At 51.3% G+C, this 16,267-nt stretch overlaps 5 protein-coding genes across 5 annotated transcripts; 3 read left to right on the top strand and 2 right to left on the bottom strand.

Moving 5' to 3' along the window:
• Positions 1-1,204: 1,204 nt before the first annotated feature.
• BO88DRAFT_404011 (phosphoribosylformylglycinamidine synthase) lies at positions 1,205-5,854 on the top strand. Its single transcript, XM_025706506.1, has one exon. It carries the CDS (start codon positions 1,388-1,390, stop codon positions 5,471-5,473), a length of 4,086 nt encoding a protein of 1,361 aa, XP_025564174.1. The 5' UTR covers positions 1,205-1,387; the 3' UTR covers positions 5,474-5,854.
• Positions 5,855-5,978: 124 nt separating this feature from the next.
• BO88DRAFT_434575 (putative gamma-tubulin complex component GCP5) lies at positions 5,979-8,901 on the bottom strand. The gene is made up of 2 exons (XM_025709485.1): positions 8,738-8,901; positions 5,979-8,681 (listed from the first exon to the last, which is right to left on the bottom strand). Exons 1-2 carry the CDS (start codon positions 8,807-8,809, stop codon positions 6,072-6,074), a joined length of 2,682 nt encoding a protein of 893 aa, XP_025564173.1. The 5' UTR covers positions 8,810-8,901; the 3' UTR covers positions 5,979-6,071.
• A 236-nt stretch (positions 8,902-9,137) lies between these two features.
• BO88DRAFT_338016 (glycosyltransferase family 15 protein) lies at positions 9,138-10,531 on the top strand (the record flags this gene model as incomplete). The annotated part of the gene is made up of 4 exons (XM_025702964.1): positions 9,138-9,291; positions 9,374-9,637; positions 9,694-10,316; positions 10,361-10,531. The coding sequence occupies 4 exons, from the start codon at positions 9,138-9,140 to the stop codon at positions 10,529-10,531; spliced, it is 1,212 nt and encodes a 403-aa protein (XP_025564172.1).
• A 958-nt stretch (positions 10,532-11,489) lies between these two features.
• Positions 11,490-12,380, bottom strand: BO88DRAFT_337668 (cytochrome c oxidase subunit VI; the record flags this gene model as incomplete). The annotated part of the gene is made up of 4 exons (XM_025702948.1): positions 11,490-11,608; positions 11,688-11,805; positions 11,969-12,014; positions 12,187-12,380. The coding sequence occupies 4 exons, from the start codon at positions 12,378-12,380 to the stop codon at positions 11,490-11,492; spliced, it is 477 nt and encodes a 158-aa protein (XP_025564171.1).
• A 1,497-nt stretch (positions 12,381-13,877) lies between these two features.
• On the top strand, positions 13,878-15,457 carry BO88DRAFT_263253 (elongation of very long chain fatty acids protein). The gene is made up of 3 exons (XM_025702301.1): positions 13,878-14,599; positions 14,669-14,951; positions 15,002-15,457. Exons 1-3 carry the CDS (start codon positions 14,195-14,197, stop codon positions 15,337-15,339), a joined length of 1,026 nt encoding a protein of 341 aa, XP_025564170.1. The 5' UTR covers positions 13,878-14,194; the 3' UTR covers positions 15,340-15,457.
• The last annotated feature ends 810 nt before the right edge of the window (positions 15,458-16,267 follow it).

Below are 16,267 nucleotides of genomic sequence, written 5' to 3'. Positions count from 1 at the left end.
CAGATATCTTACTCTATCAGGAAGTTAGGGAGCTAGCCTGATCGGGGAATATGCCACGAGAGTACGAATACTATAACACGGCTTCTACTTATTGGCTTCAGGAAAAGCTTTATTATGCCTTCTTCAATTTAATTAGATGCAAGTGCGTGTCCAATATCGGAGCATATTTTCAGGTGATTTTAGAGAGATAAGGTGTGCATAGATCAGTACTCTCTCAGAAAACCTTGACTTGCAAGATATGCCATCTCATTTTAGACAGACATTCACAGAAGTAATCGGATAGAAGGAATGTTTCTCTGGTGAAAAGCCCACTGAACCATGGCTTTGCCGCCATGGAGCATTGCGTGGCTTTCATGCTAGATCCAAAACGTTAAGGCCTGAGTCTGCCACTTCCATTGCATATGGAAAGAAGTGTCCGCTGCCAAGCTGCAAAGCCAAGGATTAAAGTGCATTGCTGTTACTTGAAGATTTCGTGGTTTCCGCCAGCACCCCGGAATGGTGGCTCGGAGCATGTTTCCCAAATAGGAAAGTTTCCCTATATGGAGACAAATCGGTTTGTAATGGAAAAGGAGAGCCTGGACATTCTTGTGGAGTCCACCAATCTAGACCAGAATGTGTTTGGTTTTCTTTATCAGATCATAAGTTTTGATCTTTGCATCTAATTGGGCCAACAGAAAATGCTCTAATTATACAGTGTGAACAATATCGAGAATGGACCTTTCCACGATATCAGCGGGCACAATCAACCGCTCATCAACCACTCAACGTCATAAGGAGCTATCTCTAAGCTATGGCCCATCCTAGATCCATTCAGTTTAACAAACCGATTGTCTCGAGTGATCCATATAAAAGCTCAATGATGGAATCTCTGTGGTCAGCGTTTTCCGAAAGCTTTGATGGTATAGGGTGAGCAGTAAATCTTGGTACTCAGGGTCCACTAGTTTCATCATGAAGTGCTACATTGAGCAGATGATAGTTAATATCAATGAGCTATCCATTTCAGGGCATTCACATAGCTGTTTTGTGGCGAATGTTAAAAATGTCATCGACGATTACCTGCAGGCCTGAGGCAGAAGCGTACAGTTTTCCGGGGAAAAGCGACAGTGCACGTGAGCGATAAGGAGGCGATAAGCCGGAAGCGGATTAGCGCGGGGTGGTTTTTCCCACCCGCAACCGTGGAGGAGAATAATTTTGTGACTCGACGAGCAGCTCAACGCCCCGTCGCTGTGCTCCTCAGTCAGTCGAACTCGCACGCGAGAGGTGTGTCTGTGACACCTTCATCCAGGGGACTACATTGTTCCCCTTATTCAAGTACAACACTACATTTCGATTTACCCTCCCGCCTGTTTCCTAAATTCCGCACCGACCGAATACCCACAACTTCACAATGGCCTCCGACTCCACCTACTTGGCCATCCCTGGCTCTGTTGCCTTCTCCCGTTCTCGTGGTCGTGCAATTGCTGCCAGCATTGGTGCACAGGATGTCCGTGCCCAATGGGTTCACTACGTTTACCTCTCCCAGCCGCTGGACGCTCCCCAACAAGGTGTCTTGGAACAGCTCCTTCACTATGGCGATATCACCGACGTCCCGCCCTCGTTCAGCGCTGAAGATGGTCCTTCCGATGTCTTCCACATCTTCCCCCGCACTGGTACAATCTCCCCTTGGAGCTCTCAGGCTACGGGTATCTCCCATGTTTGTGGTCTGCGCAAATACGTCAACCGCATTGAGCGGGGTATGAAGATCTCCTGCCTGCGCGCAGGCTCTGGCGAGTACAAGTCGGGATACCAGGACATCTTGCACGATCGGATGACTCAGGTCATCAGCGAGGAAGAGCCTGACTTGCACTTGATGTTCTCTGAGCACAGCCGTCTGCCTCTCGAGACGATCCCCCTGCACGGAAGTGGCAAATCTCCCAAGGAGGTCCTGCAGGAGGCAAACAAGCGGCTCGGATTGGCTCTTGAAGAGTCCGAAATCGATTACCTGGCTGAAGCCTATGGTCCCAACGGCCCTATTGCTCGCGATCCGACCGATGTCGAGCTGTTCATGTTCGCTCAGGTCAACTCCGAGCATTGCCGTCATAAGCAGTTCAACGCATCGTGGGTCATCGACGGAAAGCAGATGCCTAACAGTCTGTTTGCCATGATCCGCAACACCCACAAGAAGCACCCAGAGTACACTGTCAGTGCCTACAGCGACAACGCTGCTGTCCTTGAAGGAGACGAATCCGCTTTCTGGGCTCCCAACTCGGCCACTGGTGAATGGAACCACACTAAGGAACTTGTTCATTTCCTGGCTAAGGTCGAAACACACAACCACCCCACAGCCGTGTCCCCCTACCCCGGTGCTGCGACCGGATCTGGTGGTGAGATTCGTGATGAAGGTGCCGTGGGCCGGGGTTCGAAGCCCAAGGCTGGTCTCTCCGGTTACTGTGTATCCGATCTCCTCATCCCGGATCTGAGGCAACCTTGGGAGCTCGATGTTGGTAAGCCCAACCACATCGCAAGCAGTCTGGACATCATGCTCGAGGCACCCATTGGTAGTGCTCATTACAACAACGAGTTCGGACGGCCCTGCATTTCCGGTTACTTCCGTACCCTCTTGACTGAGATCGACGTTGGTAACGGCCAGACCGAGATCCGCGGCTACCACAAGCCCATCATGATTGCTGGTGGTGTCGGAACTGTTAGACCCAACCATGCCATCAAGAAGCCCGAGGCTGTCAAGCCTGGAGCCTTCCTTGTTGTGCTGGGTGGGCCTGCCATGCTGATTGGTCTCGGTGGCGGTGCTGCCTCTAGTATCACCTCTGGTGAAGGATCTGCCGACCTTGACTTCGCCAGTGTGCAGAGAGGTAACGCTGAAGTTCAGCGCAGGGCTCAGGAGGTGATCAACGCATGCACAGCTATGGGCGACAACAACCCCATCAAGTTCATTCATGATGTTGGTGCTGGAGGTCTTTCCAATGCTCTTCCCGAACTGATCCATGACTCTGGTCTGGGAGCCACTTTCGAACTTCGTGAGGTGGACAGTGCCGACAAGAGCATGAGCCCTATGCAGATTTGGTGCTGCGAAGCTCAGGAAAGATATGTGCTGGCCGTTGGCGAGGAGAGCATGAACAAGTTCACTGCTATTGCTCACCGTGAGCGTTGCGGTTTCTCTGTCGTCGGCCGTGGTGGTGGCACGTCGGAGGAAGAGAAGAGACTTATTCTCTTGGACAGAGACTCCACTGAGTACCCCAAGCCCATTGATCTTCCTCTCTCTGTTCTCTTCGGAAAGCCTCCGAAGATGACTAGGGTCGTGGATTCCCGCAAATTGAAGCTGCCCGCTGTGGACGCCAGCCTCACCACGTATCTCCCATCGATGGCCTCGAACAACCTCGAACTCATCGGTGAAGCCGCGAACAGGGTCCTTTCTCTCCCTGCTGTTGGCTCTAAGTCTTTCCTCATCACCATTGGTGACAGGACAGTCGGTGGTCTCACTGCCCGCGACCAGATGGTTGGCCGGTGGCAAACTCCTGTTTCCGACGTTGCTGTCACTGCCACGGCGTTGGTTCAAGGTGTTAAGACCGGTGAGGCCATGGCCATGGGCGAAAAGCCCAGTCTTGCTTTGATCTCCCCCGCGGCTTCCGCGCGCATGGCAGTCGCAGAATCTCTTATGAACATTGCTGCCGCTGACCTGGTCGACCGCCTGAGCCGTGTGAAGCTTTCCGCCAACTGGATGTCGGCTAGCAACCACCCAGGCGAGGGTGCTGCCATCTATGAGGCTGTTGAGGCCATTGGTATGGATCTCTGCCCCAAGCTTGGCATCAGCATTCCTGTTGGAAAGGACTCTATGTCCATGAAGATGAAGTGGAAGGATGAGGCTTCTCAGGAAGCTAAGGAGGTTACTGCTCCCATGTCTCTGGTCATCTCCGCCTTCGCCCCTGTTGGCAACTTCCGGAAGACCTGGACCCCTGCCCTTCGTCGTCCCGAGGAGGTTGGCGAAACTGTTCTCATGTTCGTCGATCTTTCTTTCGGTCGTAAGACTTTGGGTGGTTCCGCTCTTGCTCAAGTCTTCAAGCAGGTTGGTGACGAGTGCCCTGACGTGCGTGACGTTGAGATCTTCAAGGACTTCTTCGATGCTACGCAATCTCTGCAAGACGCCGGTATCGTTCTGGCCTACCACGACCGCTCCGACGGTGGTCTGTTCACCACTCTTGCGGAGATGATGTTCGCTGGACGCTGCGGTGTTGAAATCATGCTCGACAACATCTGCTCCAGCTCCAGCACCAAGGATGTTGTAGAGACTCTCTTCACCGAGGAATTGGGAGCCGTGTTCCAGGTCCGCAAGGAGCACGAAATCCAGTTCCGCTCTTGCTTTGCCACCTGCGGTCCTCCTGCTGGTCTGATCCACAAGATTGGACGTGTGTCCGAGAAGCCGAAGACGAACCTTACCATCTACCACAAGCACACCCTGGTGTACCGCAACAGCCGCGCCAACCTCCAGCAAACCTGGGCCACCACCTCCTACACCATGCAGAAGATCCGTGATAACGCTGCTTGCGCCGATCAGGAGTTTGCCAGCATTGCCGACGATGCCGACCCTGGTCTGTCCTGGAACTTGACTTTCGACCCGAAGGACAAGGCCATGCCTTTCATGACTAGTCTGACTCAAATGTCTCCCTTCAGCAACAAGCCCCGTGTTGCCATCCTCCGTGAGCAGGGTGTCAACAGTCAAGCAGAGATGGCCTTTGTTTTCAGCAACGCTGGCTTCTCTGCTGTTGACGTTCATATGACCGACATCATCTCTGGCCGTGTATCCCTCTCCAGCTTCGTTGGTCTCGCCGCCTGCGGTGGTTTCTCGTACGGTGATGTCCTCGGTGCCGGTCAGGGTTGGGCCAAGTCCGTCCTGTTGCACGAGAACACCCGCAACGAATTCCAGTCCTTCTTCCAGCGTCCTGACACTTTCGCTCTTGGTGTCTGCAACGGTTGCCAGTTCCTTTCCCGTCTTAAGGATCTGATCCCTGGCGCTCAGAACTGGCCCAGCTTCGAGCGGAACGCCAGCGAACAGTACGAAGGTCGTGTCTGCATGGTCCGCGTCTCCGACCCCAATCCTTCCCGCCCCAGTGTCTTCCTACACGGCATGAACGGCTCCTCTCTCCCCATCGCCGTCGCCCACGGAGAGGGTCGCGCCTCGTTCGCTCCCGCTTCCGGCACCACCCCTCAATCGTTCGTCAACGACGGCGGTGCTGTCGTCCAGTATGTCGACACTGCCACCCTCAAGCCGACCATGAAGTACCCTGCCAACCCCAACGGCAGTCCCGAGGGTATTGCGGGTATCCGCAACGCTGATGGTCGTGTCTTGGCTATCATGCCTCACCCCGAGCGTACTGTTCTGGGTGGTATTGCCAGCTACCTGCCTAGCAAGGCTGAGGAGTGGGGTGACATTGGTCCTTGGGGCCGTGTCTTCTACAGCGCCAGAAGATGGGTTGGTTAAAAGGGTAGCACACGAGTTACTCTTTTCACTTTTTTTGGTCACGTTGTTACTTATCTCAAAATTGGGGATGCTTTTGTCAACTGCCATATAATTGGCGAGAAAATGTGCGGCGCATGTTATTGGCTTTTACGATATAAATTATATTATGAACATTTTTTTCTCCTTCTTAAACTTGATGCATTTACGATGACATGTTGTGAAATAATTTCTCTTTGCCTACCTTGCAAATACTCTATCTACATAGGAAATAGGAATCAGAATGTGATCTTTTCCAATCATCACGTGGGACGTAAGTCTTCTGCAGTGGGGGCTTTTCAATATTATCCAGTCCTGTTGTATATACTAAGTCCCTACATGGCCATCTCTCGGCATTACAGTTTACGATCAAATAAAACATGGCAACCTTCATGTTCAATTGGATTATCGAATTCATCAGCATTATCTAGTACGCCAATATGAAGAATGTATCATTTGTAAAATTATCTATTCAATCTGGACAATCATTGCAGTTAATAACACAAGAAGTTTCAATTTCCGGGTATCATAAACCTATCCTATCCTAAACCATTTCCCAAGAAAACCCCCGCACAAGAAGAAGTTACAGTACAAGACTCTGCTGCTGACCGCTTGCCTTCCTCCATTCGAGCTTCTCGGCCAATATCTCCCAACTTAGTTGGCCATCGACACGCCCTACACCCCTCAGACCAGCCACAATGAACGTTAAGAGTCGGTTGAACTGGTCTCTGATATCTCGGAGTCGTTGCAGGTAGTGCGATTCGTGAAACGAGGCAGCGAGGTTGTCTTCGTCGGCGTCGGAGTCATCGTCATCGTCATCATCGCTTGGGTCATCCTGGTCAGGTTCAGAGAACTGTGCATTCTTGCGATGCGTAGATTTTGCGCTCTTAGTAGCGGTGCGCGTCGGGTCGAGGTTATGGTCACCATAGCGTGAGTTTTGGATGTCTGCAAAGCTGACGCAGAGGTCAAGGATGGTGATGATAGCCTGGTGAAGAGCATTTAAGTTGGCGGATAAGAGGCAATGTTCTTCCAGGGAGTGCATGAAGGAGCGATGCGCCGCTATCATAGCATCCACGTCAGCAGAAGCAGAAAGGTCTTTGCCCAGGGAATGCGTAGCTGCGGAGATGACAAAATCCGTCATGTGACTGTATACAACGTTCAGGAACCAGAGCATGTTGTGTCTGAGAGCGTAGCTCAGCGTGTTGTTCCTTGAGTCTTGAATCTTGTCGGATTGATTATTGTGCTGCAGTCGTTGTTTTACTATCGTGTGTTTTGCTCTGCGGAGTTGCATGAGGAATGTGGAGATTCGCCGGTAGCCCAAAAGAGTATCCTTTGTAATTATATTGGCTACAGGCCAGGGTAGGATGTAGTCGAATGAAATGGCGTCTAGCACCTTGACCGAGCGGCTGCGGCTGACTGCATTGCTGTGTGCTTCCTTGGGTGTTCGGACGATAAGTCTGGAAGGATCGATGAATGGCAGAGTGCTGAAGGTGCTTTGGGCCACTTCGGTGAGCAGGAATCGATCGCTCCAAGTGCCTTTTCCTCTATCGATAAGGTCGAATATCTTACTGTCAATCGGACCGAAGATGCTCATATCTTTGCCGAGATAGATATACTCGAGTGCTTGGAGTGACGTCCATAAGCCACATTGCTGGCCAAGCTCTCTCCTTAGCAGAGCCGAAGTGTGGGCATGATTTTCATCGACTAATCTTCCGAATGAAGACTCGAGTAGGACGGAAAATGGGAGGCAGAACGAGGATGAGTCTGGCGGTAATACTTCTTTCAGCGTTAAGGAGACCTTCCTTGGACTCTCGTCGTCCTCGGTCGTATTCAGATGTCGCAGAAAAACCATGCTTTTGCCAGTTATGAAGATCTTGTGTGCAAAAGGTTGGATAAACTTCGGGGAGTTCGGGAGCATCGATGCCTTATCCAATGCGTACCAGTCATGCCATAGCGTTCGCAGGTCATTGTCGTGCTGATTGTTGCATATGAAAAAATCAGCTGCGGAGTCATCCAACTGGCCTTTTTCCATCCACATACGGATGGGATGTGCATAGGTTTCGAAGCATGAGAAGAACAACTCAGCAAGGGTCTCGAATATGCCATCGTCGCCAGCAGCTTGTGTCAGACACATGAGATCATAAAGTGAGTCGAGGCATTGCGTAGCAGTATTCGAAGTGCTAGGCATTAAGCTAGACACAAGGTCGGATAACATCAAAGGCAGTCTGGACTCCCGCCAAACATCTTCAGAGAGCTGCAGAAGACTAATGGACACGATTGACGCCTGAGCAAGGTACTGGTGTTGCACGTTAGATAGAAACAAGTCGAACTTTCTTAGACAGCTCTCCAGGCCCCGGTGAAACGTTTGCATATATGGAATCTCCTGTGGCGCGTTGCAAAATTGCCTAAGGACGTCCACTTTCGCTCCTGTCGAGCTTAGTGATTGCATTAATGAGAGGAATGCCTCATTCGACAGGTCCGCAATGGTGAATCTTCGGTCTATTTCGATATTACCATCAAATCGCCAAAACAGAGACGTAGGGAGACCTTGCAACATGAACATAGTCTCCCTTACTACCTGAAGCTCGGTAATGACTTGAGAAGCAGGACCAGCCTTGTCAGTGACCGGACTCTCCTTGTCTTTCCAAAATTGTGCTTTAGCAATCGAATCAATGAATTCATCATTTTCTCCAGAGGTGAAGACTTCGTCAGGGATCATATAGTCCTCCTCTGTTGTGACAGACGTTTCTGGTTGATTGCGTGTATGGTAGCTGTCAGTGGACACTGATGCAAGGTCCTCATCAGAGGAGTCAGCGCCATAATCTACATCTTCCCAGATATCCTCGCCACAATATGCTGATCCAGCGGCGTCCAATTCATCCCAGACAAGTGCTTTCGCTTCCTCTCTGGGCTTTGCTGCTACCACTTGATCTACCCTGGACCGCTGCGCAGGGCGGTCTGCCAGCTGCAGCAGTAAAGATAGAATTTCGGGGAACCATGAGCTTTGGTGCTCTTGCAGCTCCGTTAGTCGGATACGCAAAGCATCAGCCAACTCATCCCTACAAAGGACTTGGAATTTCTCCTGCAGCCCTTCAAGTTGGCTGGCGACGGCGAATTGATCTGTGCGCGCATAAGCATGCGACTTGAAAGTGTCTTCAGTCCGACGTTTTAAATTCCTGAAATGTGGAGTGTCCTGGACAGGAGCGTCAGCATGAGATCTGCTTTACATTATGGGCTTGAGTGCAATGCCTTTCTATCGGACTTCGCAACGGCTATAATTAGCTCGTCTGTCAGCGCGCTCACATTGGCTGCGACGGCCATGATAGGCCATGGAGCAAGCGACAATTGCGGAAACTACTGAGAGGGGACTAGATAGATCGAACACCCAATGTCTCCATTATTATTGCTGGTTGCCAGGAGGTGGTTACGCGGCGTGGGCGGCAGATCGGAGACAACTAATGGCTGACGACTTGCCATCTTGGGCATGTGGTCACGCTAGTCCCGATGGGGGAAGGCGGCAGAGAATCCAGAGTCGCGGCGGCGGCGATAGCAACTCAAGTAGACTCCCAAGTCTCCCTCTTGGTCTCGCCAGCTCTCCTGTCGCTCCTTTTCCTGCCATCTCTTCCTGCGGGATTCGCTGACAGGCAAGATGGCTGTCGCAAGGCCCATTCGCATGCTCGGTGCCTCGTGCATCATTCTCATCCTCTTCCTGATTTTCCAGATGAACAAAACGCCCATCATTAGTAAGGGGCCATACGCAACACAGCCGTATGAGGGCATAACTTCAGATCCTCTCAAAGAGCGTACGCCACCCCAACGTCATTCTCTTGTCTTCTTTCGCATCGTCTCTATCATCTTTGCTAACACACTTTCTCATTTCCACAGCAACTGGAGAACCGACAGGCCACTTATGGCGTGCGACAGATGGCGACTATTCTCCCGACAGCACCGACTCCCCTCGGGCCAGCGCGGCACTGATCTCTCTCGTCCGCAACGAGGAGCTTAACGAGCTGATTCCATCCATGCGTGATCTCGAGCGCACCTGGAACAGCAAGTTCAACTACCCCTGGATCTTCTTCAACGACGTGCCGTTCACTGAGGAATTCAAGAAGCGCACACAGGCGGAAACCAAGGCGAAATGCTACTACGGTAATTAGACACCAATCCAACCCGACTGACATTTATTGTCTAACTTTTCCTTGCAGAGCTGGTGCCCAAGGAACACTGGGAAGTCCCCGAGTGGATCAATTGGGATCTCTTCAAAGAGTCGGCGCAGATTCTGAAGGAGAAGAACATCCAGTATAGTGATAAGGTCTCCTACCACCAGATGTGCCGCTGGAATAGTGGCCTGTTCTACAAGCACCCCGCTCTTGCCAAATACCGTTACTACTGGCGTGTCGAGCCCAAGGTCAAGTTCTTCTGTGATGTGGACTACGACGTTTTCCGTTACATGGCCGACTACAACATCACGTACGGTTTCACCATCAATCTTTTCGACGCTCCGGAGAGTATTCCATCTCTTTGGCCCGAGACCAAGAAGTTCCTCGCCGCAAACCCCTCCTATGTTTCGGACAACAACATGATGAACTGGCTCACTGATGACCAACTCCGCCCGGAGCACACCGAAGGAGGAAATGGTTATTCTACCTGCCATTTCTGGTCCAACTTCGAGATCGGAGACATGGAGTTCTTCCGGGGCGAGCAGTATTCTGCTTACTTTGACCATCTGGACCGGTCTGGTGGTTTCTTCTACGAGAGATGGGGCGATGCTCCTGTACATTCGATTGGTGTTGGTCTCTTCGCGGACGCAGCCAAGGTTCATTGGTACGTTAAATTGACCCGACTTTTTTCGGTGGCTATCTTGCTTACGAGTTTGTCTTGATCAGGTTCCGTGACATTGGCTACAATCACATTCCCTACTACAACTGCCCCAACTCGCCGAAGTGTTCCGGCTGCACACCCGGCAAGATGTATGCCGGTGAATCTTGGCTGGCTAAGGAGGATTGCCGGCCTAGCTACTTCCATCATGTCGGAACACACTAGACGTGCTGGCACAAATTAATGCTGCATTTTATTTGAATTATATGTGCATAATAGCGGCGCAGATATTCTCCGCGGCCTTGAAACCGGTTCTGCAACAGGTGCAACGAACAGGTATCGTTCCCCTGGCGCATAGGCGTTATGATCTCGGCCTCGGAACCTGGGGGGTTCACCCCGGTAATAGAGATCTCGTGTCGTCCAGTATTGCAGGTTGCCTACGCAAACCTCAATGCAAGTGTCAATCACGGCCTCATTTCATTCTCCTATAACATACACCTTCATGACATGAGTCATTCAAAATCCAATATCAGAATTTCGGCGGCGTTTGACGGCTTGGTTTCTTTTTCCTATACTCCTCCTTTCTTGTTGTTCCTACTATTTATAGTCTTCGTTGTGTTATGCTACCTTGAAGAGGATCGCTGGAGCGGGCCTTGGCTGTATCTATATATTTCATGATTCTCATACTGCTTCACGCTATCGACGCAATAAAAGACTCCTGAATACATCAGATTAGATGCGGCTGTTTCCCACGGGTTAGCGTTATGATTCGCCTTTTCTGTCCTCACATTGGTCAGAGCGCTACTGTCTTCATAGTTACTGCTCCGGACTGTCCCACCCAGTTTAATCCCTCCGGAATCTAAATTGAGATTATTGGTGGAATGGAAAAGAAAATGACACCCTCTTATTTTCCGCACTATCACCAATAATACAGAGTACAGATAAATGCTCACAAAATTTATAGTAGCACTGGTATAGAAAAGCACGCGTGCACCTCCATTCCACCCCCAGACAGTCAGGAAGTCGGAAGCAGATGGCGTTAATCAGAGACGGCCCACCGAATAGATCAGCGACTTCAATCGATTCCAACTGCACTCTAGAGTATGTATACAGCTTTCCTATCACAATTGACGGGGGAAGGAGCAAAATGAAACATGACGAGATATATGTCGGGACGTGCCGTTTACGCCTCCTCGGGGTAGAGCTCCTCACGGAGAGCAACACCCAGCTCCTGGCGGAGACCCTCAAGGGCCTCGAGGTATTGCTTGTACTGCTCCTGGGTCTCGACCTTGGCCTTGACACCTATTTGTAGAAGAGAGAAATCGTAAGTTCAAGTGTCATGTAGAGGGAACGGTAATGAATGGGGGAAGAGAAAGCGCACCCTCGAAGATCCGGACAGCGGTGGGGTAGTCGTTGACGCGACGAGCAGCCTTCAGAGCAGCGGTGAGGACCTCAACGGAGGGAACGAGGTCGTAGGCGAAGCAGTTGTTGAGATTACGCTGGATGGGGAGAAAAGTAACTTGTCAGCAATGGTGTCTGATATGGCGCCAAGGGGGTGCGGACGGTCCGGTTTTATCTGCCAATGGCAGCTTTGCTGATTATATGGAGGAGGGAATTGATAGGGACGGATTGGAATCGTGCGGCATGGGCAGATTAGCTTACCTGGAGCTCGAAGACATCCTGGACACCGTCGAATTCCTTCTCGAATCTACCGAAATATTGGAGTTAGTCATATGGGTGAAACTCGCGGGTTGGTGTTGTATCATCAGGAAAGATGTGTGAATTGTCTCGGAGGCTGGTGGTGGGAAGCCCTGGGTTCGGGGATCGTGCAACGCAGGGAGCGTCGGAACCCAATGGCTTCATGGAAGGTAATTGCATACCTGGCAGAGAACTCCTCGTATGTCTCGTCCTCGTGGTGACCGCCGAAGCGCTTAGCGGAGGTGCTGAAGCTGGGACGGGCGATAGCCAGAGCAACGGGGGCCTGCACCCGGGGACGGGGCAATTGAGCAGCTCTGATGAAGCCGGAAGGGCGGACGGCGCGGGTCGCGACGCGGAAGACGGAGATGGGCGACATGGCGAGAGGAGGGTGGGTTGTGGAGGTGGACGAATGGACGTGGGTGAGGGGAGATCAGGACGGGCGAGGTGTTGACGAAGTTCGAAGTCAGAGGTTCTGCCGGCTACGCTAGGATTTTGCGGGTGGTGTGAGGTTGTTGCTGCCTCAGGCCGGTAGTCAGGTCAGCCCGTCATTGATAATCGCCCGCTTCTCTTTTGCGGCTTGCGGCTTTCCCGTTCGCGCCCGAGTCCACAGATACCTCAGGCAGAAAAGGGCATGCTATCATGCGCTGCCTCAGGTCTCTCCCCCATCCGGATTTTTATATGCCGTTGATGATTGGCGGATGTCGATGTGCCTTGTTTATTGGCTCTGATTGGCCGGTCAGTCCATGCCTCGGAGTGACTTGGACAAACATGACTAATCACCACCAAACAGGTCATCAAACAAGGTCACGGTATCAGATTCAGGGACTCGCGCTTGAAATGAAGGTTCTCCTGGTGGTCCGCGTCCCGGGACCTCAACTGCGATCTTTTGAGTTTACACCCCCATGTGGCGATCCTTATATCTCCTCGAAGCCTCAAATTTGAATCAATCCTTTTCCTTCAATGTAATCTACTAACTTGCTGCTGCTACTACCAAGTATTGATGCTTCTGTATGGTACCAATCGAACCAGCCGTCTCCGTTATATATATTTGGTTTGACTCGGAGTTCGGAGTAGTACAACGTCACGGTTTGTTGACAGGGCTTCTCGAAAACCAATGGAATGCGTCAGACATGTTTTACCTTGAATTTAGATATCCTTGTAAAGATCTAAGACCATGCGCATTGCACACATCGGAAATCTGGATCGATCGGGTTTCAGAAGGTTGCGGCAAGTGCCCTGGGGACCCTGGTTATCAGTTTCAATTTACCATTGAAGCTTGCGCCCGTTCAAGTCCCGAAATTGAGACGATATATTTCAATGTCTTGGCAACGGGCTATCCTAGCACGTAATCACGCTTTCTGCTCAGATTGATTGACTACTTATGTCTGTAGGGAAGCTGATGAAGAATGTACAGTATGTATCTAAGCGAGAGGCAGACCAAGCATGTGAACGGGAAAGTGAGGTGGTCTGTGATTTCCCCAGAAGGTCGAACATGTTTGACGGAACCAGTGAACTGCCGACTATTAGTGGCCAAATTGATACATCCCAATCTAATTTGAAACGGCACATCTGGGGCAGACCCCTCTCAACGTGCCTGGTAACTCCATCGATATGCAGGAAATGTTAAGCTTGAGGATAAGATTAACAGACAATTACGCTGAATGCAATTAAGCCAAGGATTGTAGCGGCGGACACAAATTTCAGTGCCTGGGAGACCCGGAGGCCGGAAGGCACATGATCGCCGGGCCCTAGAGCAAAATGCCCCTTTTCAACCGCTGGCCGAGGCTGCACTAGTCCGCATTCGGACCCTGCGGGCGCGCCGGGAAGCCCAAAAAAAGACACGCGGATTGATCCTCCTTCCATTGCAAGGCAGGCCAGCTCTTATTCCACCCTCTCCACCTTTCCTTCTGCTTCTTTTGCTTCTTCCCTCCTCTTCTCCTTCCTCTGTATCCCCCTCAATCTCGCTTGTTTCGCTTCTTTCCTTCCTTTTTATCCTCCTTCTCGTCTGCCTTTCTTCTTCTTTTCCCTTCTTCCCCCCCAGTTCATTCGGCTGTTTCGGTCCGCATTCCTGCGACCAGTTGAGAAAGCGAAAAAGGGAGCGTTCCACTGTCATTCTTCCGGAGTTGTTTCTCTTCGACTGCACTGTCGCATACATTGCTTCGTCTTGATACCTTGAGATTTCCGTTCACCATGGATGTTCTGCAAAGTCTGCCTTTGCCGTCAATTGACCGGCCCTTTGGCATTCACCTATGGCCTATCTTCGACAAGGCCTTCGAGCTGGTCGTGGGCTATCCCGCCAGCGAATTTCGCTTCGAAGAAGGCGTGACGCCCATGTCTACTTTCAAGGAAACCGCCGTGGCGCTCGTTGCCTACTATGTCATCATCTTTGGTGGCCGTGAGTTCATGAAGAACAGACCTGCCTTCAAGCTCAACACTCTCTTCATGATCCACAACCTTTACCTCACCCTGATCAGCGGCACTCTCTTGGCTCTCTTCATTGAGCAGCTTCTCCCTACTGTCTGGAGACATGGTATCTTCTATGCTATCTGTGATCATGACGGTGGATGGACGCGGCCTCTTATTGTTCTGTACTACGTAAGTACTCACGGCGCTGGACAAGTATTGCTCCGATCGGATTCGGTATGCTAACGATATCGCGAATAGCTCAACTACTTGACCAAGTACCTCGAACTCATCGACACCGTCTTCCTGTTCCTCAAGAAGAAGCCTCTTACCTTCCTTCATACCTATCACCACGGCGCTACCGCGCTTCTCTGCTATACCCAGCTCATTGGGTTGACTGCGGTTCAATGGGTTGTCATTGACATCAACCTTCTGGTGCACGTCGTCATGTACTGGTACTACTTCCAGAGTGCCCGTGGTATCCGTATCTGGTGGAAGGAGTGGATCACCCGTCTCCAGATCATTCAGTTCGTCATCGATCTCGGTTCGTAACCATTCCCGGCTCCGTCCTCGCTTCAACTAACCAGATTGCAGGCTTCATCTACTTCGCTTCCTACACCTACTTCTCCTCTACTTACTTCCCCTGGGTTCCCAACATGGGCAAGTGCGCCGGCGAGGAGTTTGCCGCTTTCTCCGGCATGGCTGTCATCAGCTCTTACCTCTTCCTTTTCATTTCCTTCTACGTCGCCACCTACAAGAAGGCTGCCAAGGCCGGCCGTCCCCGCCGCAACACTGGCAAGCAGGCTGTTATCGACATGGCCAAGTTCGAGGTCTCTGCGCCGCACACTGACGCCAAGGGCAACAAGTCCAACGGAGCTGCTGTGTCGACCGGTCGTGCCAATGGCCCGGTTACCCGCTCCCGCAAGGCTTAAGTCATGGGATCTCATCTAATCCAATCAGGGAAGCGCGATAGCGCATCTCTCGGTGCGTTGCTCGCTCGCAACCTGCCCTTGCGAACGATGCCTCAACCCCACTTATCTTTTATTCTCACGCCTCTGCCCATGTTGGCAAACTCACTGCTTAGCGACGGAGTACCAACCACACAATGCCCTTGGATTCCACCCTTGATGCTTCACACCCGGCACCCCAAAACTTTATATTTATTTAATGAATGACCCTGACGACCCTGGTCGCCTTGCTTTGCGACCAGCTTATGCATATGGCACCGCTGCTTTGCAGGGAAGGCGCCAAGCTAATCCCAGCGAGGGCGTATTGGAGTGGGTGAAATTCTCCCTGGGGATACGTCAGGCAAGAGATCCTGCACTGGCTGTTTCCAGGCTGTATTCTAGATGTTTTTCTACTTCTTCGGGCAGTCGTTTGTGCGCTGCTGGATGTTGATTGACCTTTCCGACGCGATTCCTAGTGGAGCATTATAGACGATAAGGTCAACGTAAATGTAATCATGGTTATGTGTCTGCTTAATTGATCTTTACCTGTACATAATTGATTGCTAATAATCACAACGCATTGTTCTGTTTACCACACTTGTTGGGTATGAGTGCACGACTGGTCTTGGCCGTCAAGAACGAAGGAGACTCAAAGGAAGATTGCGAAATAGAGATTGAGGGACGAGGAGTCGGGCAACGCAACGGCTGGCTATTGAGAGCCATCGGACGGCCTGTTGAACGGCAAAAACGAGAAACGGCTGGGCGGGCGGTAATTCAATTGACTATATGGTAGACTGCGGGAGGTTGGGTTGATGTGCCATTTGCCCATCGATTAATCAATCACAATTGTCAACAGTATTCCCGGGGGGCAACCGGCGGTCAACGGGCTCCCTGTTTTTGAGATTCAATTGAG

Source organism: Aspergillus vadensis (assembly GCF_003184925.1).
Source record: "Aspergillus vadensis CBS 113365 unplaced genomic scaffold BO88scaffold_8, whole genome shotgun sequence".
NCBI lineage: Eukaryota > Fungi > Ascomycota > Eurotiomycetes > Eurotiales > Aspergillaceae > Aspergillus > Aspergillus vadensis.
The sequence above is the reverse complement of the archived record's forward strand: the minus strand, read 5'-3'. Positions and strand labels throughout refer to the sequence as shown.

Excerpts from the sequence above, each read along its gene's own strand:
- BO88DRAFT_263253 (XM_025702301.1), top strand. The coding sequence starts at position 14,195 with ATGGATGTTCTGCAAAGTCTGCCTTTGCCGTCAATTGACCGGCCCTTT. Across the intron at positions 14,600-14,668 it reads CTCTTATTGTTCTGTACTAC|CTCAACTACTTGACCAAGTA; the intron begins GTAAGTACTCAC and ends TATCGCGAATAG. Across the intron at positions 14,952-15,001 it reads TCAGTTCGTCATCGATCTCG|GCTTCATCTACTTCGCTTCC; the intron begins GTTCGTAACCAT and ends ACCAGATTGCAG.
- BO88DRAFT_434575 (XM_025709485.1), bottom strand. The coding sequence starts at position 8,809 with ATGGCCGTCGCAGCCAATGTGAGCGCGCTGACAGACGAGCTAATTATA. Across the intron at positions 8,682-8,737 it reads TTGCGAAGTCCGATAGAAAG|GACACTCCACATTTCAGGAA; the intron begins GCATTGCACTCA and ends GCTCCTGTCCAG.
- BO88DRAFT_404011 (XM_025706506.1), top strand. The coding sequence starts at position 1,388 with ATGGCCTCCGACTCCACCTACTTGGCCATCCCTGGCTCTGTTGCCTTC.